Raw genomic sequence first — 23,806 nt, 5'->3', positions numbered from 1 at the left:
ATGAGTTGCCTTGGTCATGATGTCTCTTCACCACAATAGAATGGTGACTAAAACAGGAGCTTAAATATATAAATGCTGTGATGAAAAAACCCAGAAAACTTCACATTGGCATGGTGACTCACACCTGTAATCCCAGCGCTTAGGTGGCTGAAGCAGAGGTGTGATCATAAATTCAAGACCAGCCCTACCAGCCCTAGGTTACAAAGTGGGACTCTGTCTCAAAAAAAAAAAAAAAAAAAAAAAAAAAAAAAAAGGTAGTTAAAAATAATTTGCTAGTTTAGTAATGATGGTGTATGTTATGCCTTTAATCCCAGCACCCAGGAGGCAGAGGCAGGTGGATCTCTGTGAGTTCGAGGCTAGCCTGGTCTACAGAGTGAGTTCCAGGACAGCCAGGGCTACATAGAGAAACCCTGTCTTGAAAAACAAACAAAAAAATTGCTGTCTATTAAGGAGAACACACTTAACACACTTGTTGGGTATGACTTAAGTTTTTGCTTTATGGTTTTTGTTCTAGGTGAATCAATTCCACTATTTTAAGCCTTTGCGACCCAAGTTACAAGGACACCAAGCCCTGCCAGCTGCAGGTCACTGGTAAGGTCACTGGAACTCAGTCCCTCTTGAAGATCCCAGTTGTTTTTGCCAGCTATGCTCCATAGGCTGTCTTCCCTCCTCCGGGGGAAGCACACCCTGGGGCTTCTCCATATGGGGTTCAAGGCGTCGTCTCAAACAGAGGACCTGCCCACCTTCTCATAGCACACTGACCTTCTGAGCTATCTGCCTGATGTCACTCTCTGTCACCCCACTGCCCAAGACACAGAGTGAGCAAAAGGCTCAGCTGCCACCCTTATGGGAGGCAGCTGAGCCTGATGTGTCCAAAGGCAAGGTCACACCGACTCTGACGGGGGACTGGAGTGGCCTATTTCAGATGCGTCCAGAGATGGTTCAGCTTTAGAGATCACATGACTCCTGGATATATGTCTAGTTCCTGACTTTGAATTCTGGTTCACTGTCCTTTCTGTCCTCATCTCTGATTCTGTCTCTCCTCTTTTCCCTCCTGTGGAATATTCCTGTACACTGAGTATATGTTGCTGTGACTGATTTAACAAAGAAGCAGACTGGCCAGCAGCTGAACAGGATGAAGTTGGCAGGAGAGCCAACTGAGAATGCTGGGAGGAGAAGGGCGGAGTCAGAGGAGTCAGCAGACGCAGGAGAAGCAAGATGGGCATGCCTACTGAGAAAAGGTACCAAGCCACGTGGCAAAGCATAGAGAAGAATTATGGGTTAATATAAATGTAAGAGTTAGCTAGTAACAAGCCTGAGCTATCGGCTGAGCACTTATCATTAATATTAAGACTTATAATTAAGTGGTTATTTGAGAGTGGCTCCCAGCACAGGAAAACTCCACCTACACTCTCCCCCTCCTCTCTCTTCTCTTCCCTTTCTGGAGGCTGAGGGTGGTACACAGCTGCATCATAGGGGGCTATCAATCATGAATATAGAGAGGCTACAATATGCCAACCTCCCACAATCTCCCTGCTTATATACGGCCCTTACATCTGTGACGATGGGCACACCGAGGTGAGCCATGTTGGTGATGATCTCACTGTCCTCTGGGGGGATCTGGGCATGCTGGATGAGCTTGTTTAAGTTTTCCTCAGTGATGCCTGAAAAACAAGACTCTTGGTCACCACACCAAACCCCAGCCATTTCCACTCCCATAATCAGAGCCAGTGGCTTCCCTTTTCCTCCTCAGAGTTCCACCACATCTGAGGTGGGGGTCAAAATAAGTTTCCACTCTTCTCTAGCTACCCTGTGATGACCATGAGGACGTCCCTCCCAGTCTGTTTCTACCCTCTTCCCAGCGGTCCTCCCTGTTCTCACCCTGCGCCAAAGTCACACTAGACAAGAAAATCTCATTACTCATTTCTTTGTACAATGACATGGGTGAAATCTGTTTGTTTGTTTGTTTTATATAGGGTCTCATGCAGTCTAGGCTGGCCTTAAACTTACTTTTGTAGCTAAGGTTGGCCTTGAATTCCCGATACCCCTGTCTCTACCTCCCAAAGGATTACAGCCAAATACTGTTGTTGAAAGGTCTCAATTACTAATGACATGCAACCTGGAAACATCTGGCAGGCTGAGTGCTGGCCAACTGTCAGGAGAAGTCAGACGGCTCTGTCTGTGCCATCTGCTTCTAGTCACTCAGGCTGCTGAGCAGGCTCAGCCTGTGGTGCATCTAACCTGGCCTCACTGCAGCTCCTGCAGGAGGAGCCCCTCGGCCTCCCGTCCCCCCACCCCCAGGGCTGCCCAATTGGCATCTGCACTGTTCTCTCTTCCCTCTACTCCTCTTCTTCCCAGCTCCTACCATTCTTCAGAAAGATGTAGAGAAGGATGATGCGGATTTTGTCGTAAGTGCTGACGTTCGCATCCAGCAGGATGGGGACAATGGCTCTCATGGGGTCCTTGATTTTCTCCCCCTCTGCATCTGTGCCCATCGCCAGGTCCTGTAGAAAACACACCTTGCTGCCCTACTTCTGGTGACAGTCTAGACAGGTGGTGACTCTCAGAAAACTCATGATCTGTAAATGCCTAAGTCTGTGGTAGGGTTGGGGCAGGCTGTGTGCTTGTCTCCCCCAGCGATGGCTGACAGTATCCCAGGATGACTAAGCACAACAGCAGGCATGGGGACTGGTCACACAGTAGAGGTGTACTGTTCCCTGACAGACACATGACCCCGCTGAGGGATTTGGGGTTTGTTCCCCACCCATGCAAACTCGGGCATCTCAAGGGGCCGCTGCATGGCTCGATTCTGCCCACCCTGACCCTCCTGGCATGGAAGGGCACACTGAGTTAGCACTGGCCCCTCTGGTCTTAGTCTTCCTGTGGCTTGTCAAAGGGTAAGGAGCAACAAGAGTGGGCTCCCAACGCTGGGAGGGCAGAGATGACAGGAGACACACGGAAAGGCTGGATGGGCACAGCCGGAGTGTCGCCCCGGTGTGGTGGCCTCCTTTTCCTCTCAAGACCCCAGGAGTTTACACAAATGGTGACGTCACATTCAGGCATGGTCTGAGGAAGGCAGGCCTCCTCTCCCCGGCCTCTCCCCAGCTGCAGAGGATGTGCTCAGCAGGAAGAAACTAGCACCCTGCCCAGTTTCTTTTCTTTTTTAAAAGACAGTGTCTTGCCATGTAACGCTGGGACATACTATGTAGCCCAGGCTGGTCTTGAACTCAGAGATCCTCCTGCCTCTCCCACCTGAATGCTGGGATTAAAAGTGTGAGCCACCACAACGAGCCTCACTAAAACACACACACACACACACACACACACACACACACACACACACACACACACACATATGCGCGCGTCCCAGGGATTAAACTCGGGTTGTCAGGCTTGGCAGCAGGCATGGTTATCTGCTGAGCCCTTCTCTAGAAGGAAACACAACTAATTCAGTCTTTTGTTTGTTTGTTTGTTTGTTTTGTTTCGTTTTTAGAGACAGGGCCTCACTATATAGCCCTGGCAGTCCTAGAACGTATGTAGACCAGGCCAGCTTAAAGCTCATAGACATCTGCCCACCTCTGTCTCCTGAGTGCTAGGATTACAGGTGTATACCACCACAACCAGCTTCTTAATATTACTCCTTAATATCTTTAGTATTTAAAAAGAATTGTGCTTCCAAAGTTAATCTGAATTTGCTTTTTGTTTTGTTTTGTTTTGTTTTGTTTTGTTTCGTTTTTCAAGGCAGGGTTTCTTTGTGTAGCCTTGGCCTGAACTTGCTTCTTACTGACTGGACAGAACTTGCTTTTTCGATGGCTGAGCTCCTGGGGACAGGATGTGTGTCTGTGGAGATTGTCCACTAAGTGGGTGCACTTTCAGAGGGGAGGACTGTTTCCCTCCTAACCCAGGCAATACTATTGGACACAGCGTGCACACCTACAGCAAGCCAAGGGTGAGGATCTCAACTCCACACTAAAAAGCATGAGTTGATGTTTTTCTGTAAAAGGAGACTTTCAACAGGGCTTCAGAATGGCTTTGATGGGGTGGAGGGTGTGTGATGGGGTCTCACTAAGCCGCTCACGCTGCCCCGAAACCTGTGGTCCTCCTAGGCAGTTGTGGTAACAGGCCTGTGCCACCAAGTCTGACACTTCCAATCTTTCAGTGTCTCACGTTGCTTAGAAGCTGACACAGGGGCTGCTCAGTCTATGTGAGGCCCTGGGTCTGATTCCAAGACCACTAACCACAGGGGTTGAAATCCACAACAAAACAGTTTTGGTGCTGTGTGTTAGCCAACAGGGAACAGGACACAGAGGGCACTAGAGACACCAGCGATGGCAGAAGTCAGTCTAAACAGTCCCCAGGCCTGGGATTGGCAAGGTTGGGGAGGACTCAGGCCCTGCTGCAGCAGTGACATTCGGACTCCAGAGCCGGTCTGGTCATAGCGGGATCAGACCACTTGAAAACATAAACAGCAGCCCGCCCTGCTAGGCTCACAACTCCTCAGGGCTGTCTTTTGCCATTCCAGGGAAAACAGCCTTTGGAAAGAGCCAGGCATGCAAACTCCAAATGGCACAGCACTCCAGATCCATCTAGGCCCTACCAGTCAGAGCCGGGCCAAACCCACTCCAGAGCTGAGACAGCCGGGGTCATAGGCTCTCCCTTCTCTAGATCCTATGATTCTGCAAGAGGTCCAAGGTCAGAGGTTAAATTCAGTGGGGTGACTAGGCAGAGCAGCTCTGCCCTGAAGAAAGGAAAGGAAGACAGGCCTACCTGCTCCACACGGCAGAGTTTGTCTACGGTGCCTTGGTAATGCTTCATACAGTCTTCAGCAAGGTGCAGGTGAGTGGAATACTAGGAGAAACACAAGACTCAGTAGAGGCATAGCCACTGCTTTGTGGGACACTGAGTGTCCTCACTAAGGGCTCCAATGACAGTGGCGACAAAAGACAGTATGTTCTTGAGAGGGTGGGGGTAAACCACAGCCTACAGGAGAGGAAGGAGAAATCTTTTAGCAGATGGAGTGGCATGAGGCACATCTCCCTTCAGAAGCAACTCCTTGAACGCGGGACGGGGTGGAGCACCTGGTAAACATGTTGCAGGTAAGTGACACTGTTCCACCTTTATGATCAGGACACTGAAGCCCTGATGGCCCCCTGGCCCTCTTTCCCATCAGCCACTCTGAGGGAGGCCAGCGCTGTGTGAGGACAGCCAGTACTGACTGGCTAAGGCCTGTGTGGTGAGGAATCAAGACCTCCAGTCAACAACAAGGGAGGAAAAAGAAGCAAGGAGAAAGATGAGGAGAGAGAAGAAAGTGACAGGAAACAGGATTTCTGCCTTTCTGCTATCTCCCTTTCCTAATAAAAATGGAATCTAAAATCTGCAGATTTCCATGAATCGCCTGACTACTCCGAGTCAGTCTGGGTGGGGTCTCCGTACCTTGCTGAGTTCCTTCTGGTACTGGGGCATTTTCTTCAACATCTGGGACAGGTCCCGCATGGTGGTCTATGAGGAAGGAAGCATGGTGTCACTAGACTTAAGGAAGCCTTGTGAAGCTGAAGGGCACAGGACAGGACAGCAGCCACACCTGACTTCACAAGTATCCACTCAAGGACTCAAATGTATTGATCCAAATGTCACACTGTTGCCAGGCAGAGAATTAAACCCTGACATTTAGCTGTAAAAATTTTAAATTATATTTTTATTACATATATTTAAAAGATTTATATAATTACATGTCTGTGTGTGGGTTTGTGCACATTTGAGTTCAGGTGTCAGTGGAGGCCAGAAGAAGGCATCGTATCCCCTGGATCTGGAGTTAGAGGCAGTTGTGAGCCGATGTGGGTTCTGGGAACTGAGCTTGGCTCAGGAGCCATAAGTGAGTAATCACTGAGCTATCTCTCTTCAGCCATTTAAGTTATAATTTAATTAATTAGTGTGTATGCAAGTACACATGCATGAACACACAGCACACTTCTAGAAGTCTCGGGACAGCTTGCAGGAGTCAGTTTTCTCCTTCGGACATGTGGGTTCCAGGATCTGAACTCAGGGTGTCAGGCTTGGCAGCAAGTGCCTCTATCTGCTGACCATCTTGTTTGGGATTAAAAGCTCCACTACATCTGGCTGGACAAGATGTTTCTAGTGGAGTAAAAAGAGGCCAGAGCCAGGGGTGATTTCAGTAGGTGAGGTTATGAATTCTAAGTCCACCACAGGCTAAAACACTCGTGATTCTTCTGACTTAAGATGAGCTATGCTCCTAAATGGGAAATCTTAACCCTCGAGGTAAGAGGAGGCAGCTGCTGTTCACAGACACCGGGAGACAAGGACTGGTGTGTGCTGCTGAACAAGCACTCTGTCACTGAGCCACACCCCACGCCAGAGCTCAGTGTTTTGTTTTCAGATATGATTCTTAAATGCAAGAACAAAACAGACATTCAGTGAAGGAGAAACATGGCCGTCCACTCCCTAATGGGACACAGAGAAGACCCCTGCAGGGTGTCTGGGCACTGGCATGACGTACTGACCTCCAGAACTTTGGGCTTACCTTCTCTCCAGTATTCATTCTCTTGCTAGAGGAAAAGTCCTTCAGAGACCGGGTGACCTCCCTGCAAAATGGGGGAGGCAACCACGCTCAACACAGTGCCCAGGGCTCTCTGCAGAGACCACTGAAGTCACGCACAGCCTTCCTTGGGACTAGGTGGCAATTCTCTCTCCACTGAGGTTTCAAGTGAAGGACACATGCTGTTCTCACTGGTCCTCTAAACTCGGGTCTCCAGAGCAGGGTGTGTGGGATGGCTCAAGGGGCAGGGGACAGTACTGGACACCCACTTGTGTTTACTGTCTTCTTTTCCAAATGCACACAATTGAAGCATTCATGTTTTATGTTTGGAAAATACAAATATATGTAGTATACGACTTATTCATGAATGAATTTAATAACAAGAAATGTGGATCAGGATTTCCTCCCCAATATTAGGCATGGTGGTACACATCTTTAATCCCAGCAGAGGCAGGAGGATCTCTGAGTTCGAGGCCAGCCTAGTCTACAGAGTGAGTTCTAGGACAGCCAGGGCTACACAGAGAAACCCTGTCTTGAAAAACAACAAGAAAAATCACCCCCTACTAAAACACTATTTTTGTGGAGCTGGGAGTGGAACCCAGGGCCTTTTCGAGACAGGGTTTCTCTGTGTAGTTTTGGTACTTGTATTGGATCTTGCTCTGCAGACCAGGCTGGCCTCAAACTCACAGAGATCCGCCTGCCTCTGCCTCCCGAGTGCTGGGATTAAAGGCATGTGCCACTACCACCCAGCGGATCAGGATTTCTTAAGGCTGAGTGATCAAAAAGTTTTGGCAATCACTTCCCTAAACAGAACCATCAAAGGGTGCAAAGCTTTCTCACTTTTCCTTGTGAATTTTATGAGGATACTCCAACTGAAGGAGACAGAGTGTGCCTTTCTAAAAAAGGGGAGCTGCTGTTTCTGTCTCCTGCGTTTACACACAGGGAATATCATGAAGCAGTTTTATCAATGGCAGCTCCGTTGGAGGACATCAGCACTTGCTTGAGGAGCCAGCAGAAACCTGCTGGGCATCTCAGCGGGATGCACAGTGGGACCGACTGCTGTAGCGCTCTGCCCCGTGTTTATGAAGCACTCCTCTGAGAGTGCCACCTAGGCTTTCCCAGAGTCCTTTGGGCAGCTGTCCTGAGCTGTGGGTTTCTTAAGGTGGTAAAGTCGGAGAAGCAAATACCCGAGGAACGGGGACCTGACAGTTCCGGCAGCATGCTGTCAACTTTGCCAAGGGGATGAGCTCACGCCCTACGTTGCTGGGTGTATGTGGTCACTTCCAGCCCAGGGTTAAGGGCCCACCCTGGGGAAGGTGCAGCGGTGTTCTTACTGGGACACCTCTGCAATGTGCTTGTGACGCAGCGTGATCCACAGGTCATCGTCCTCATCCAGAAGCACCTCCTTCACCCGTGCCTCTCCAATGCCGCTGGTCTCGTATCTGCAGGAGAGAGGACCTGGGTGGCCTGGGTTCCCAGGGTGCCTCCTGGCCCCCTCTGGATGCTTTGTTGATTTTCTGAGACATGATTTCCTGTGTCCCAGGCCAGCTTCAGACTCCTTAAATGTGTCCCAGGCCAGCTTCAGACTCCTTAATAGCTAAGACAGGCCTTTTGATGCTCCTGCCTGCCTTCCCAGTACTGGGGTCACAGGGTCATGGGTGTGTACCTCCACACCCAGATGTCTCCTTTGGCTCCTAAGGATAACACCTGTGTTCTCAGCTGCCAGGTGATTCCAGGCATGGCTCATAACACCACTGACCACCTGACAGGCTGGCTAGGTCATCTGGGACAGCACCAAGTGGGCAGTTCCCTGGGCAAAGAGAAAGGCTCTGTTCAAAGCCAACACCCTGGGAGTCCTGCTTTAACTCCTCAGAGTTGGCTGGGAGGGGGTCGGGGCCTGTGGCAATTATACGTGAATCCAGAGTTACACAGGACAGAAAGACTACACATCTGTCCGCCCCTCTCTGGGAAATGCATGGTGCCTAAAAAGCTTCCAGCAGCTTCTGCGATGGGTCCACAGCATATTATTACACATGGAGTCATGAATGGCCAGAGGAGGCAAGAATCCCGGGAACCAAAAGGGAGAAGGGCTGGAAGAAGGGCTAAAATATTTCTAGAATATTCATTTAAATTAGTTAATTAAATTAATTAATTAATGGAGACAAGGTGCCTCCATGTAGTCTGGCTGTCCTGGAACCTGCTTATGTACACCAGGCTGGTCTTGAACTCACAGAGTTCCACCTGCCTCCCAAGTGCTAGATTAAAGGCGTGCAACACCACACCCAATGAAACTTCATTTTTTTTAAAAAGATGTATTTATTTTCTATGTGTATGAGTGTTTACCTGTATGTATATATGTATGTATGTATGTATGTATGCATGCATGTATGTATGTGTACCATGTGTGTGCCTGGTGCCCACAAAGAACAGAAGAAGGTGTCAGTTCCCCCTGGAACTGGAATTACAGACAGTTTTAAGTCTCTATGTGGGTGCTGGGAACTGAACCCTGTCTTCTGCAAGAGAAGCAAAGGCTCTTAACCACTGAGCCATTTCTCCAGCCCTAGATTCATTTTGTTTATTTATTTTATGATTGTGTTTTGCCTGTATGTATATCCATGCATCATGTGCATGCCTGGTGGCCATGGAGGCCAGGAAAGGGTGGCAGATCCCCTGGAACTGGAGTTACAGACAGTTGTGAGCCACCATGTGGGTGCTGGGAATTGAACTCAGGACCTCTGGAAGAGCAGCCAGTACTCTTAACCACTGAGCCATCTCTCCAAGCCCCTGAATGTTCATTTTAAGGCCACTCTTTGTTTTGAGACAGGCTCTCATACTAAGTTGTCCAGATTGGCCTCAAACTCAGGACCTTCCTCTCTCGGGCTCCTGAGTGCTGAAGTTACAGGCAGGTAATATTTCTATAAGTAAGAAAACAGCTTCCCTGCACAGAATGGTCAGTTAAATACCCTGCTGAAATATTTGACCACAACTGTATTTTGTGATCTGTAAATAACTTTCAATTCTGAATAAGACACACATAAAACCAGCACATCTAAGAAGCTATGAACTGATGACGTGAGCTATGAAACTGTTCTGTCCTGTCAGCAAGCACCTAGAAATGCTGAATGGATTGGGGAAACGCACAGAAAACCTTGTAGGCTTATCTAAGAAACTGTATCAATGCACATATTTTTCCTAATATTAAAAGGTGGCGGTGGCACACACCTTTAATCCCAGCACTCGGGAGGCAGAGGCAGGCAGATCTCTGTGAGTTCGAGGCCAGCCTGGTCTACAGAGTGAGTTCCAGGACAAGTAAAACTAGACGGAGAAATCCTGTCTCAAACCCCGCCCCCCCCCAAAAAAATTCTTTTTCCGGCTGGAGAAATGGCTCAGAGGATAAAGAGCTTGCCATGAAAGTGTGGGGACAAGAGTTCAGATGTCCAGAGCCCACATAAATGTGGGGCAAGGTCAGCAGTCACCTGCAATCCCAGAACTGAGTGGCAGAGACAGGGTGGGTTCTGGGGTAAGCTGGCAGGACAAACTAGCCGAAACTGGCAAGCTCTAGGTCCAGTTAAAGACCTTGCCTTAATGAGGTAGAAAGTGATCAAACATGACACCCAATATCAATTATGGGCCTGCCCTTACACACACACACACACACACACACACACACACACACACCACAAACATGCATATCATACATGACATGCATACATACTACACACATATACAAAAATAGAAAAGTAAAAAACCACAAACACATCCGTTTCCTGAGTCAGAGGGATTCCAGTCATCTGCAGACCTGGTTGCTGTGGACCCTGTCACCTCATGCTTACTTGTAAACGTCATTTTCGATAGGCAGCAGATCATAACTCATAGCCTGAAAAGTCAGTTCATGAAGCACAGGAGAGCTGGGGTCAAAGCCGCGATCCAGGATCAGGAGCTGAGACCGTGCCTTGTCGGGACCCTGGCAAGAACAGGGAGATGCTTCAAAAGCCACACAACCAACTCGAGTTACTCCAACTAGCAGAACTGCTTTGTTCCAGGGAGGCAGGAATTGAGCTCCAGTGCTGTGCCTGCCGACCAAGAACACCTACTGCTCCGGGTGATGTGCCCGTTTACTAAGGGCCTCTGACACAGCCCCGAAGCTACGGCTGGGCTCAAGGGACAGTATGCAACAGAGCATCAGTTCATTACACACGGTGACTAACTGGGGCGCCCAACAGTGGGGGCTCAATTACAAGTCCACAACACTAGTGCAAGAGTTCTGTGTCTAGGCAATCAGCGAGGGTCTCACATGCGCTAAATAAGCATGCACTCTGCCACTGAGCTGTGCCAGCCCCCAGCTCCACATCTCAATGGCAGCGTTGGTTACACACACCCATGTATGTGTTAAAAGTGCAGAGAACTGTGCACACATGTGAACACTAGTGAAACAAGACTGGGGTGCACGGCACAGCGGAGGAGACTGCACTGTGTCAACTTGCTCTCCTTGCTGTTTTGCTGCTGGGGAGTCCCCAGACGTTCAGGGCTGGAGCTGGGAGTCTTAGCAAACAGAACACGCTGGGAACCCTAACCATTCTGGATGTTTCTGCATCAGCCTGCCCCAGAGGCACGGGGCACTTCACGGTGTAAGGAAAGCAGGCCTCACACAGTGTGCTGCAGGGCCACGCTGGCCCAAGGCCTGCCACTGAACACTGTTTACTCAGAGTGAGAGCCTTGTTGTCCAAGGCCAGACTCACCTCCCCCATTGTCGGGTCGTCGGCTTTATAGGCATCCAGCTTGTCCTGGATCAGCTGAGCCAGCAAGGCATTGTCCTTGTATTCCCTGACCAAAGGAGAAAGACAGACGGTGAGCCACCTGTGCTTCCAAGTCACCTGCCAAGTGCCTCCAGGCAGGATGCCGGGCAGTGCAGGACAGACAGGAGAGGTGGGAGCACTGTATATCAGGATTTTTACCGTAAGAACATCCCCACGTGTGTGAGGCATGGCAGCACATGCTTACAATCCTGACACTTGGGAGGCTGAGGAAGGACAGCCACCACAAGTTTAAGGTCAGCCTGGGCTACATAGTGCGACCCTGCCTTAAGAATAAACAAACAGACCCATTTGTTACATATGTAGTTTAAAAGGAAAAATCAAATGCTCAGCTTAGTGTCTAGCCTGTGAATAATTTCTCCTGTTTCTCCTTCTAGCCTAAGTGGAGGCAGAAATAATCTCTCCTCCTTTCAACCCCCCTTGCCTCCTAGATAATATGGCTGTAATCTACACCATCTCCAACCTCAGTGCCACTGCAGCTCTGTTCCCAGCTCAAGCTCCTGCTACTGTGCCAGGAAGATGGAGCCCTTTATTACCTTGTACCATTTTTTTTTTTTTTAAATTTGGTCAGGGAATACCAGCAATGAGACAAGCCAGGAGCCGGAGCAGCTATAGGTCCCAAGCCTCAGCAGATCGGGAAATAAGGGCAGGCTCAGCACACAGCCCTCAGAACCACTCAGCTCAGGGCCATGCACTAGCAGCCACTGCCTGTACCTGCTGGGCCTGACCTGCACAGAGCCCTTGCTCTGGAGACCACAGCCCATCCTTTCTGCCCACAGCTGTCATCACTCAAGCCCAGGCCTTCTGCTCTGCATTTGGTGACCTGGCTTCACTGCCCTGTAGCAGGAATCTTAAAAGGTCTTATTAATAAAAACAAACCTGGAGCAAGGTATTGGGGTGAATGCTGGAAGATCAAGAGAGACAGAACAAGCCACAGCCACCTCACCTTGCCAATTTCTCAGCTGATCCTGTTTCCCCAGACCGGAAGCCTCTGAGTCCTCATCCGAATGGATCTCAGCTGAACTGCTGCTAAAAGCCTAAAAGCTTAACCAGCCTAGTTCCTGGTCCTCAAGCCTTATATACCTTTCTGCTTTCTGCCATCACTTCCTGGGATTAAAGGCGTGAGTCACCATGCCTGGCTGTTTCCAGTGTGGCTTTGAACTCACAAAGATCTGGATGGATCTCTGCCTCCCACGTGATAGGATTAAAGGCATGTGTGCCACCATTTTCTGGCCTCTATGTCTATCTAGTGGCTGTTCTGTCCTCTGACCCCAGATAAGTTTATTAGGATGCACACTATATTGGGGACACAATATCACCACACTTCCCCCTTCTGCTTCTCCTTATCTGACTCCTGCTCGGTTCATCTTCTCCAAAATCTCTGATTTGCTCCCATCCCAAGCCCTCAGGAGGTCTTATGAAGTTAAACCTGCCCTACATGGCCATCATGTCAGACTCCACTGGCCCTCTGCTTTCCCAAAGTCTTTGCTCACACCAGCAGCAAGAGCCAAGTGCCGATGCAAATGTCCTCACCCTTTCTTACCCATCTACTGCAATCTGAGGCCATTCCGGAGACCTGCCACATATACACTCTACAGCCTACCCTGTCCTAGGCTACAAGGGCCTCTGCCCACTCTGGATGCCCCTAGCACATTGGACTGCTGCTTGAAGGCATTGGCTTCCCAGGGACTTGGTGAGTGCTTCCTTCACACATCCCGGCATCCATCATTACTTGGCCTCCACATCCTCTGAGCATCTGAGGGTGGAACTGTGTCTTCAGCTTTAAGTCCCCAGCACTCAGAGAACAGCAAGTGTCAATGACTTCAAAAAACCCAAGGACTGGGGACTACAGAGATGGCTCAGAGGTTAGGAACATATACTTCTCCTCCAGAGGACCCAAGTTTAATTCCCAGCACACTATATTTTGTTTTTTCAAGACAGAGTTTCTCTGTGTATCCCTGGCTATCCTGGAACTCACTGTGTAGACCAGGCTGGCATCAAACTCAGGAATCCACCTGCCTCTGCTTCCCAAGTACTGAAATTAAAGATGTGTACCATCATACCCAGTACTAAATCTTTTTTAAAGATGCAAAAATTAAGCTGGACGGTGGTGGTGCATGCCTTTAATACCAGCACTTGGGAGGCAGAGCCAGATGGATCTCTGTGAGTTTGAGGCCAGCCTGGTCTACAGAGTGAGATCCAAGAAAGGCGCAAAGCTACACAGAGAAACCCTGTCTCGAAAAACCAAAATAATAATAATAATAATAATAATAATAATAATAATAATAAAATAAAGATGCAAAGACTGGCTGGGTAGTGGCAGTGCATACCTTTAATCCCAGCATATTGGGAGGCAGAGGCAGGTGCATCTCCAAGTTTGAGAACAGCCTGGTCTACATAGTGAGTTCTAAGACGGCCAGGGCTTTGTAGAGAAACCCTGTCTAATAAACAAAACAACATACAAAACTTATGTATGTATACATGTGCATATACCTTTAGAGAATTATTCACTGCCCCTCCCTCCCTCCCTTCCTCCCTCCCTCCCTCCCCCTCTCTCTCTCAAGAATCAGGGTCTTATGTAGCCCAGGCTGGGCTCAAACTTGCTGTGGAGATGAAAGCAACCTTAAACTCCTGATCTCTCTGCCTCAGTCACCCAAGTGTTAAAATTACAGATGTGCCCTACCCTACCATGCCTGACTTTGTATTTCACTTCACAAAACCTCTGCAAAGATGATATTGGTTTGAAAACATTTCAAAGAGATTAAAAACTAGGAAATGATTGCAGTGGCATAGGGGTTTATATTTTGATTATTCAATAACTAAGTATACATATGTACTTTTCTGAATGTGCTAAAAGATAAAATAATTGAGAGAATTTTCTTATGTATCGTTTTGTGCTATGTGTATGGGGGCGTGTAAACATGCACGTGTACACGTCTGAAGACGACTTTGTGGGCTTGGTTCTCTCCTTCCAGCTGTCATGGAGCCCAGGGATTGAACTCAGGCATTGTGGGACACAGTCAGCATGCTGCCTTACCCCCGATACCGCACGGCTGGGTACTCCTTTAGGGTGGCACACAGGGTTGCGATCTGCTCTGCCAGGCGCTCCAGGATTGGATTCTTCATCTGAGCCTTGTGAGGGCTGTAGAAGCTTTGGAAAGAGTCAGCAGAGTCCAGAGAATACACCTAGGAGTAAAAACCACGCAGGGGTGAACTGGGGGAGCACCCTGCACCTGCTTTTGTTTATCCCAGTGCTAGGCACCCCACTATTAGTGACTGAAACACCCCTGCCCCCAGGGAGTCTGACACATAACAGACACTAGACACCATGAAAAGTAAACTGCAGGAGGTTGAGACCTTGACGAACAGCTAAGGACAAAGCGGCAAAGAGTGCCCTGGACAGCTTGAAGGGGAGGCTGCCTGGACTCATGGACAAGGGTCTCTGGGGAGGGTTTCCAGGAGCATGAGGCAAGGGGGAAGCCAAGGATCTCAGGGTGTGTGCACCTGGGGCACCGATAGGCCAGTTTGAGTTTGCTTCTAACAAAGGATGAGCTAGAGAGTGTACCACAACTGTGGGCAAATAAGGGAGCTTTTTATAGGTTTAATACTAGCCTGTCTCCAGCAAACTGCTCTAAGTACTGCCTCCCCCACCCCTTTTGGTGAAGGGCTGTGGAAGTTAGGATTCTCTTTAAGATGGTGTGGACCAGCTGTCAGGATTCTCTCAAGTTCTCACTTGTGTAAACTACCTATTGTCATCATCACTATTATTGAGAATAAGCCTTTCTTTGTAGTTCAGGCTGACCTGGAACTCACTACTTGGTGCTGGCTGGTCTTGGATCTGAGGTACTTCTACCTCAGAATCCCACGTGCTGGGATTATAGGGATGAAGACTGTTTACCTTAAAAAGTTATTTCATTTATTTATTTTGAGGCAGACTCTCTATATATAGCCCTGGCTGTCCTGAAACTCTACAGACCAGGGTGGCCTCGAACTCAGAGATCTGCCTGCCTCTGTCTCCTGAGTTCTGGGATTAAAGGTATGGGCCACTATACCTGGCAAAAAGTGATTTTTAAAACTTACTATTTCTCATGTTTTCTGAAATATAATGTGCTGTATGTGCTAAAGCTGGATTCTGTTTAATTCAGTGATGGTGGGGTTCGAAGGGAAGGAAGTAAATATATACAGCTCTCCAGCAGGAAACAGGCAATGAGCCAGCTCTGACTCTTTCTGTGTGTTCTCATTCATATTCTCTCTCTCTGTCTCTCTCTCTGTCTCTCTCTCTGTCAGACAGGGTCTCATGTAGCCCTGGCTCACCTCAAACATGTTATATAACTCAGGATAACCTTGAATTCCAGATCCTTCTGCCTCCATCCACCTCCCAAGTGCTAGGAACACAGACCTGCTCCACCACACTGTTTATAAAAATCCAACTTGCCGGGTGGTGGTGGCACATGCCTTTACTCCCAGCACTCGGGAGGCAGAGCCAGATGGATCTCTGTGAGTTCGAGGCCAGCCTGGGCTACCAAGTGAGTTCCAGGAAAGGCGCAAAGCTACACAGAGAAACCATGTCTCGAAAAACAAAGTCCAACTCAAGGCTTCATGCACTCTAGGCAAACACTGTGCCCCTGAGCTGCACCCCTAGCCCCTGTACCTAACAATAGGCTACTCTACTAAAGTTTTAGCAGCTGATCCATAAAGATCCAGTAGACATTTTTCATCACTACAGAATGAATACAAATTCTGTGACTTCTGATTCCTTTTGCCAGGAGAGAACCTTTGGACAAGTCTTAACAACACTCAAATAAATTTGACATATGCTCTCAGTTAGCTTTACCTTTGTGGACCTAAAAGCTTTGCTTCCCCACCCCCACGGGGAGGACTTTGCTGTGGGGACCTTCGGGGGAGTGAAGTGCTAACAGCTGATGACGGAGGTGACCATCTGTTCTCTCAGCACATGACAAGCTGGGGTTAATGCCAATAAAAACAGACTCTTTGCAGCAGATGGGTGCTCTCTCCTCCTCTTCTTCCCTCTTTTAGGATCAGCTACTTTGGGTTATTCAAGGAGTCAGTGAATAGGGGTGAGCAGTGATCGATGGTGACACACACAAGGGGCACAGTGACCAATAAAGAGGCGGCGGCAGGTGCCTGAGCTACGGTGCCAGACAGATGCCATGGCAGACTACTTCCCTTAAATAAACACCGCACAGAACATTACTTGGGATTAGAATGTGATCCCTTCCCCTCCCGACTGGTGGGATAACAGGAAACAGACAGCACCTGGGACTCATAGGGCAGAAATGCAATGTTGATTTCCGTCAGCGTCTTGATGACTTTGGCTGCTCGGGATTTTACCAGCTCGTTAAACAGGGCGTCAGGACATGCTGTAAGAATGACAAAAGACAGGGTTTCTGTCCATCTGCTGGCTCGGCCAACAACAGCCGAGATGCCACTGCACCCTTCGTTTTACGCAGACTTTCAAAGAGGCACCCAGTAAGCTCATCCCAGCCTCAAGATCCCAGCACCTCGAGGTAGAGAAGAAACAGGAACTTCCTGCAGGGCCCTGGACACAGCAAACAGCAGACAGATATGAGAGCTAATAAAAACTGTGTGCTGACCCCAAGCGCAGGAGAACAGAAGCCGTCAAGAAAGGGCAAGGAAGAAAGTCCCACAGCTGGCGTGCTTATGAAGAGAGGACACGGGCACAGAGAGCACCAGCCATGGCCCTGGTGGGCATGATGCCCTCCAGACCGGAGAGGGACAGTGTGGTGCAGGGGATCTCACTGACTGATGGCCCCAGGACTCGCTCTCTGACTCTCCTGTCATCTCCCTTGCTGTATTCTCAGGGGTGGCCTGTGGGGTTCTCCCGAGGGGCAGGACCTGGGAAACTCAGCCACTTTATTCTCTGGCTACTCGGCTCCTAACAGCTTACCCATACACAAACCTGCACAAGTCAGAAACCAGCCAGCCCCGGGGCAACTGGTTGAACTGTCATGAAGACCCGATGCAAAGGGCCCCCAGGCTAGAGAGATATCAGAAGGGCTGTTTAAGGGAGTGCCAAGGAAAACTCTTCTCAGAAGAGTGGTGGGCTCCTCAGAAAAACTGCCTTTTGGTAGTGTGTGTGTGTGTGTGTGTGTGTGTGTGTGTGTGTGTGTGTGTCTCACATCGCTCATCTTCTCAAGGGAGAAGACTGGATAACTACAGTACAACATGCTTCTGCTGCTGTCCTGACTGGGCCTGGGCTCAGTGGAGCTGTGAGGAAATGCTAACCTGGGCCAGCAAGAGCAGCTCACAAGGTACTTACAGTCTGTGAAGAAGACATGGGCGGCCCGGTATTTAGCAGTTGGTGGGTCCTTAAAGTCACTGATGAGAGAGTGGACGGACTGTGAAGAGGGACAAAAGGCATTCCACTCAGCTGTAGACTCTGACTGACCAATCTGGTTCAGGATCCTTGCACTACGGCAAGGGTTGCTGACGTGTGCCCTGCACGTGTGTCTGATCATAACCAGGCTCTAAGCACTCCAAGGTAGGACTATTCCAGAATGTGGCATACTCCAGAATGACAGTGTCAGTGCCACTGAGAACAGACCACAAAACTGTTCAGAACCTTCCAGAAGATTCATGTTGATGATGTTCTGGCAGTTTAGCTACAGAAACTTACAAAAGCCAGTTTTTGAAAGTGAAAACTAGGAAAATTTTTAATATAAAGAGCCCAACTCTTAGGGTTTCCATTGCTGTGCTAAAACACCGTGACAAAAGCAACTTGGGAAGGAAAGGCTTTGTCAGCTTCCACCTCCACATCACTGAGGAAAGCAGGTCGGGCAGGCGCCTGGAGGCAGGAGCTGAGGCAGAGGCCATGAGGGAGCATGACTGCCCCACTCTCTTGTCCAGCCTGCTTTTGAAAATACACATTATCCAGGACCACTTGGGCCTACGAGTGGCACCACCCACTCTGGGCTGGGCCCTCTCACATCACTCATTAATCAGGAAAATGCCCTGCTGGCTTGCCTACAGGCCATCTGGGGGGGGGGGGGGCGTTCTCTCAGCTGAACTTCCTTTTCCCAGAGGACTCTAACTTGTGTCAAGTTGACAGAAAACAAAACAAAAAACCAACCGACCAAACAAAAACACTCAACCAAAACCATCAGCCAAAAGGAGGGATATGGTCCTTGTATGGATTAGATCTGAACCAAGGTGGACAAATTTGAGTACTAGCTGGACACTGAAGAAATAAACCCTGCAAACATAAAACACCAAAGCCTGGAGCTGGAACTATCTGGGGAGAGCATGAGGGGAACCAGATGCTGGTGGCAGGGGTTCGGGTACCAGCCCTGCCTTCCCACTCTGCACTGCTGCGGCATTTCCTAAGGCTTAATTTAACACACTCCTCTCTGTCCACCTGTGACCGAATGCTTCAACAGCAGCGTGTTAAATGCATGCTTAACCTAGAAACGTCAGGCGTTCTGTGCCACACAGCCTAAGCCAAAGTCTCAGTCTGAGCTGGAAATATGGGGGATTTACCTTCTCGGACGGGGTGATGAGGTACACGGCCTCCAGGCTGGGGAGCGGCTCTCTGCGCTTATTGATGTCCTCCACAACTAGACAAAGACACAGTGAATAAGAAAACTAGAAGTGGGGCTGGAGAGATGGCTCAGAGGTTAAGAGCACTGGCTGCTCTTCCAAAGGTCCTGAGTTCAATTCCCAGCAACCACATGGTGGCTCCCAACCTTCTATAATGAGATCTGGTGCCCTCTTCTGGCCTGCAGTCATACATGCTGTATACATAATAAATAAATAAATCTTAAAAAAGAAAAGAAAACCAGAAGCAATCTGGCCAGGCCCTCAGACCAGCACAGATGACAGTCTACAGAGAGCCCTTCCCCTTCCTTAAGCACTGTTCCTGGAGATGAAGCCCATTGCCTCACTTCACCTGAGATGTCAGAGACTGAAATCTTACCATGAAAGACCCTCCCCACCCAGCTAAGGTTCTCTGAGGAAAGGCTGCATTTTGTCGAGGGCAGACTCCACCCCTTATCATCTAAATGACGTTTGTCTGTCAACAACTATTTTGAGCTGGAGCTGCACTTGCCAAGCACATGTGTGGCCCAAGGTTCACCCTCCAGCACGGCATACCAAGCTGCCGCTTTCCTGTGCACCCCTAATGAGGCACTGCAAATACATCTTCCACGTGACTGCATTTCTTCCAACAGCCCCGAGACGAAGCACAGCCAGGGGCTTTGGTTTACTCATTTTCTTTATAGACATGGGGCAAGTGATGTAGACCAGGCTGGCCTGGAATGCAGAGATCCGGCCTCTGCCTCCCAAGCGATGAGACCACAGAGGTGAGCCACACACCAGCCTAGCCCCCATGATCACACACCAGCACTTCACCACTGAGCCACCTCTTCAGCTGCTTGTGCTCATCGGATTCAGCAGTGTGGCTGAGTGTGGGGAAGGGCTGCCCGCTCCCGAGGCTGGGAGTATGGTGCAGTAAACCACTGCACAGGTCCTTTCACCTTTCCACCTTTTTCTTTCTCCCTTTTCTTTTTTGACAAAGCATCTCACTCGTAGCCCAGGCTGGGCCCAAACCTCACTACAGACAGCCCAGGCTATTCTTGAATTTATGGTAATCTTGATTCTTAAGTGTTGAGATTACAAGCATGTGCCACTGCATCCAATTACCCAGTCTCCTCTTCTTTTTTTTCCTAATTACTTAATTCTTGTTTTGTAATCGATTGAGTGAGAGTGTGCGTGCGTGTGTGCGCACGCGCACACACACATTCCTGCACATGGAGGTTGGAGGAAAACTTATGGAAGTTGGTTCTCTCCCATGCAGGCCTAGGAATCAAACACATTATCAGACTTGGCAACCAAATGTCCTAACCCACCAAGTGGTATCACCAGCCCAGCCCTTCCATGCCTGATGGGTGTTTTGGCTGCTTCCATGTGGGCTTCTTGTGACCAAGTCTGAACATTCCTGTGCATGTTTGCTGGGCACACACCTGAGCTGGTTCAGAATACACATATAACTCTGAGCCTGCTGGGTCACAAGGCACATATACCTAAAACTTTTATTGCCAAGTGCTTTTTAGAGCAGCTGCACTGACTGACATTCCATCACAGTGGAGACTCCATTTTTCTATTGCTTCACTGATCTTACCAACCCTAATCTGGAGCACCCAGGTATCTCACATCCCTCATCAGTATGAAAGTGAGTACTTTGCACCTATGTATGAGCTATTTGAGTCTCTTCATTAAATATTTTGGGTTTTTTTTCTATTGGTAGAGTACCACCTTGCTTTTAAAATGTTTAGTTTAAAATTACGTATCTAGGTGTGTGTCTGTGTGTAAGTTTGTGCACAAGAGTACAGTGCCCATAAAGGCCAGCAGAGGGCACTAGATTCCCTGATGAGCCACCTAATGTGGGTGTTGAGAACAGAACCCGGACCCTCTGAAAGAGCAGAATGCACTCTTAACCACTGAGCCGTCTCTCCAGCCCGTCTTTTGTCCCCACCTGGCCCTTCTGTTTGGCATTCCTTTAACACACATGTAAGGAGTACCCAGCACTGCATTCCGTGAGGGCTCCAGTCAGGAACAGGGAGCTTCAGGCATCACAGGGGCTTACAGTCTTACCACACAGGTTGCTGGAAGCATCTAAAGTCACAGGACAGTAATGAATAGGGAGGGTACCGCATGCTACAAAGGAAGGCGGAGAGTGCTGTGCTCACTTGTGATTCCCTCTGTCATGATGTCTGTCATCTTGCAGCAGGAGGACAGCATCCTCATGCTTAACTGGTCCACCACCAGCACCTGGAGGGAAGAGAGCAGCTCAGGGCTGGACAGCTCCCACCTCATTCTCACTGGCTTCCTGCATGAGGCTACAAACAGAGTATGTGGGAAGTAGAACCGTGGGAGAAGCTGTTCCCTATGGCCTGGAGGTACGCTGGGATACACACTTGCTCTTACTTCCCAACCTCGGCTTCTAGACAACAGTGTCTTCTCTCGCTGACTTGACTTCAGAAACTTGAAAAATACTCATAAGCACGTACACAAAATCAAACAATAGGAGGAGCGAGGCATGGATGGCGCCAACGCTCAGAGGCAGTCATGGCTGTGGTATTTCAGGTGGTAACTTGCGCTCATTGAGACCAGCCAGTGTCCACACGTGTGTACGGTGGTTCACGGAGCTCAGCGCAGCTACGTCAGGGGCCTACCTTCACCAGCACACGTCTCTGTCCAGACTCGCAGCACAAGAATGTTCCACCCTGCAGCGTTCACCTCACCTCTCCTAAATCCTTTCAGCCACAGTATCGAGAAAGAGCCAACAACAGTGAGAACAGGGTCTTTTCTTCTTCATGCAGAAAGAGCCTATGAGCTGAGCAAGCAGCGTGGCTGGTCCTTATCAGAAAGCTGCTGCTGAGCTGGGCAGTGGTGATGCGCGCCTTTAATCCAGCACTCGGGAGGCAGAGGCAGGAGGATCTCAGTGAGTCTGAGGCCAGCCTGGACTACACAGAGAAACCTCATCTCAAAAAACCAAGAAAGAAGAAAGAAGAAGAAAGGGGTGGGCTGGGGAGGAAGCAAGCACCTGCTGTCACACAGCAGCCCGAGCCCCACCTGAGGAGGAAATCTTGTGCTGTGAGCCTTGCCTGGTGGAAAAGGAGAGAGAGACATGCCCAGGAGTTCCCACCAGATGGCCCCCCTCTAGAACAATGACCCCAAACAGAACCCCACAGGGCCAGAGCTGGGCTCCGAAGTCCCCCTTTGTTAGTTAGCTCCCAGGCCCAGTGAACTGGAGCATGTGTGGGCTCTTGACTCCAGGGGATCTTGAGGTTCCAAATGGACAGTGGAACCTTCACCAGCAATGTGAGGAAGGAAGTCCCACCGGCTCCTGACCAGTGTAACACCACCTCAGAGAACCTTTTTCTTTCTTTCTTTCTTTCTTTCTTTCTTTCTTTCTTTTTTTTTTTTTTTTTTTTTTGGTTTTTTGAGACAGGGTTTCTCTGTGTAGCTTTGTGTCTTTCCTGGATCTCGCTCTGTAGACCAGGCTGGCCTTGAACTCACAGAGATCCGCCTGCCTCTGCCTCCCGAGTGCTGGGATTAAAGGCGTGCACCACCGCCGCCCGGCCAGAGAACCTTTCTTTACCTGATGAGCCTGCTTACTGGTTCCATGTCCAGGAAGGGCCTCTGAACAGAGATCACACACGAAGCCATGCTGGGCCCCAGGGAAAGCCCCCTCCAACACCAACTCCACCCTCTGTGTGTAGGTGGGGGAGTGTTTGCATGTATGTGTTCATGTGTGTGTGGGAGTGCGCATGCTTGGTGTCCTCTTCAATCGCTCTCCACGGTACTTACTGAGGCAAGCTCCCTTGCTGAACCCAGAACTCACCGACTCTGCTGATTAGTCAGTCTAGTCGGGCAGCTTCCGGCAGACCCAGCCTCTACCTCCCAAGTGCTGGGGTTACAAGCCTGTCATCATGCTGCCCAGCTTGCTGTATGGGTGTGGGGGCATAAAGTCCGGTCCGTACCCTGGCACAGCATGGGCTTTACCCACTGAGCGGTCGCCCCAACCCTCTCTGCACATTCCTTTGTCCCGCTGAAAGAACCCACCTTTAGGGTCACCAACTGCTCTGTACTCACCTTCCACTCCCCCTTCTTCTTCACTTTCTTGATCACATCATGCATGATCTCTAAAGGAGGGGGGGGGAAAGAGACAAGGGGAGAGGGATGGAGGGAGACAGGGGGCGGAGGGAGGGAAGGGGGAGGGAGGAAGGAGAGAACGTCAGCTGTAATCTCGAAGACTCCCACACCTGCCTACTGGATCCGAGTGTCTTCCCTGGCCTTGCTCCCGGTCTGTGCACAGAGCCGCATCACCCACCACAGAGGCAGTTCTTTGCCTGTTTCTGGAACTCACGGGCTCAGACATTCTGACCTCAGCTCTTCATGCTTTTCCAAAACAGAGACCCCAGACATTATCCATATGGGTAAATATCTGCTGGCATTACGAGCAAACTGAGCCAGGCATGTGCATGCATTGTAATCCCAGCATGTGGGGGCTGAGGTGGGGGCATTCTGAATTTGAGGCCAGCCTGGGACACAGCCTAGTAGAATGTCAGCCTGGACAATATAGGGAGATGTTGTTCCAAAAACAAACAAAAGTAAACTGGAAAAAGTCTTAACCAGTTCACTTAAAATAGTAATAAACCTGTATGTTAATGACTAAATCCTAATGAACGAATCGTAACTATATTTTCCTCAGTAGAAAACTTTAGGGAGAATGTGGGGTTTTCTATCTTTGTGGCTCTCCTTAATGTCTGGCTTCACAGAGGACAGCTGTCTGTCCCTTCTGCTTCTGAAGCCAATCTGTCTGGAATTAGGCAACATCTGGAAAGTGCTCGGAAGAGCATGAGAAGGAGCACAATGACCTCACAGCCTTCTCACAGAG

General features: G+C 49.4%; 1 protein-coding gene across 2 annotated transcripts in view; it reads right to left on the bottom strand.

Moving 5' to 3' along the window:
- The window catches only part of Stxbp1 (syntaxin binding protein 1), a 68,159-nt gene that overhangs the window by 13,575 nt on the left and 30,778 nt on the right, over nt 1–23,806 (bottom strand). For both annotated transcript variants that reach the window (XM_036184806.1, XM_036184807.1), the window contains exons 2-15: nt 23,002–23,051; nt 21,093–21,174; nt 18,886–18,962; nt 17,669–17,747; nt 16,645–16,748; nt 14,405–14,553; nt 11,293–11,377; nt 10,387–10,517; nt 7,888–7,995; nt 6,539–6,599; nt 5,434–5,499; nt 4,768–4,848; nt 2,366–2,504; nt 1,555–1,664 (exon numbers count right to left, since the gene is read on the bottom strand). In XM_036184806.1, coding sequence (XP_036040699.1) covers nt 1,555–1,664; nt 2,366–2,504; nt 4,768–4,848; nt 5,434–5,499; nt 6,539–6,599; nt 7,888–7,995; nt 10,387–10,517; nt 11,293–11,377; nt 14,405–14,553; nt 16,645–16,748; nt 17,669–17,747; nt 18,886–18,962; nt 21,093–21,174; nt 23,002–23,051 — 1,322 coding nt within the window. The remainder of the gene's footprint in view (nt 1–1,554; nt 1,665–2,365; nt 2,505–4,767; nt 4,849–5,433; nt 5,500–6,538; nt 6,600–7,887; nt 7,996–10,386; nt 10,518–11,292; nt 11,378–14,404; nt 14,554–16,644; nt 16,749–17,668; nt 17,748–18,885; nt 18,963–21,092; nt 21,175–23,001; nt 23,052–23,806) is intronic.

This window comes from Onychomys torridus, chromosome 4 (assembly GCF_903995425.1).
Source record: "Onychomys torridus chromosome 4, mOncTor1.1, whole genome shotgun sequence".
Lineage (NCBI taxonomy): Eukaryota > Metazoa > Chordata > Mammalia > Rodentia > Cricetidae > Onychomys > Onychomys torridus.
Note: the sequence above shows the minus strand (reverse complement) of the source record. Positions and strands in the feature narration are given on the sequence as shown.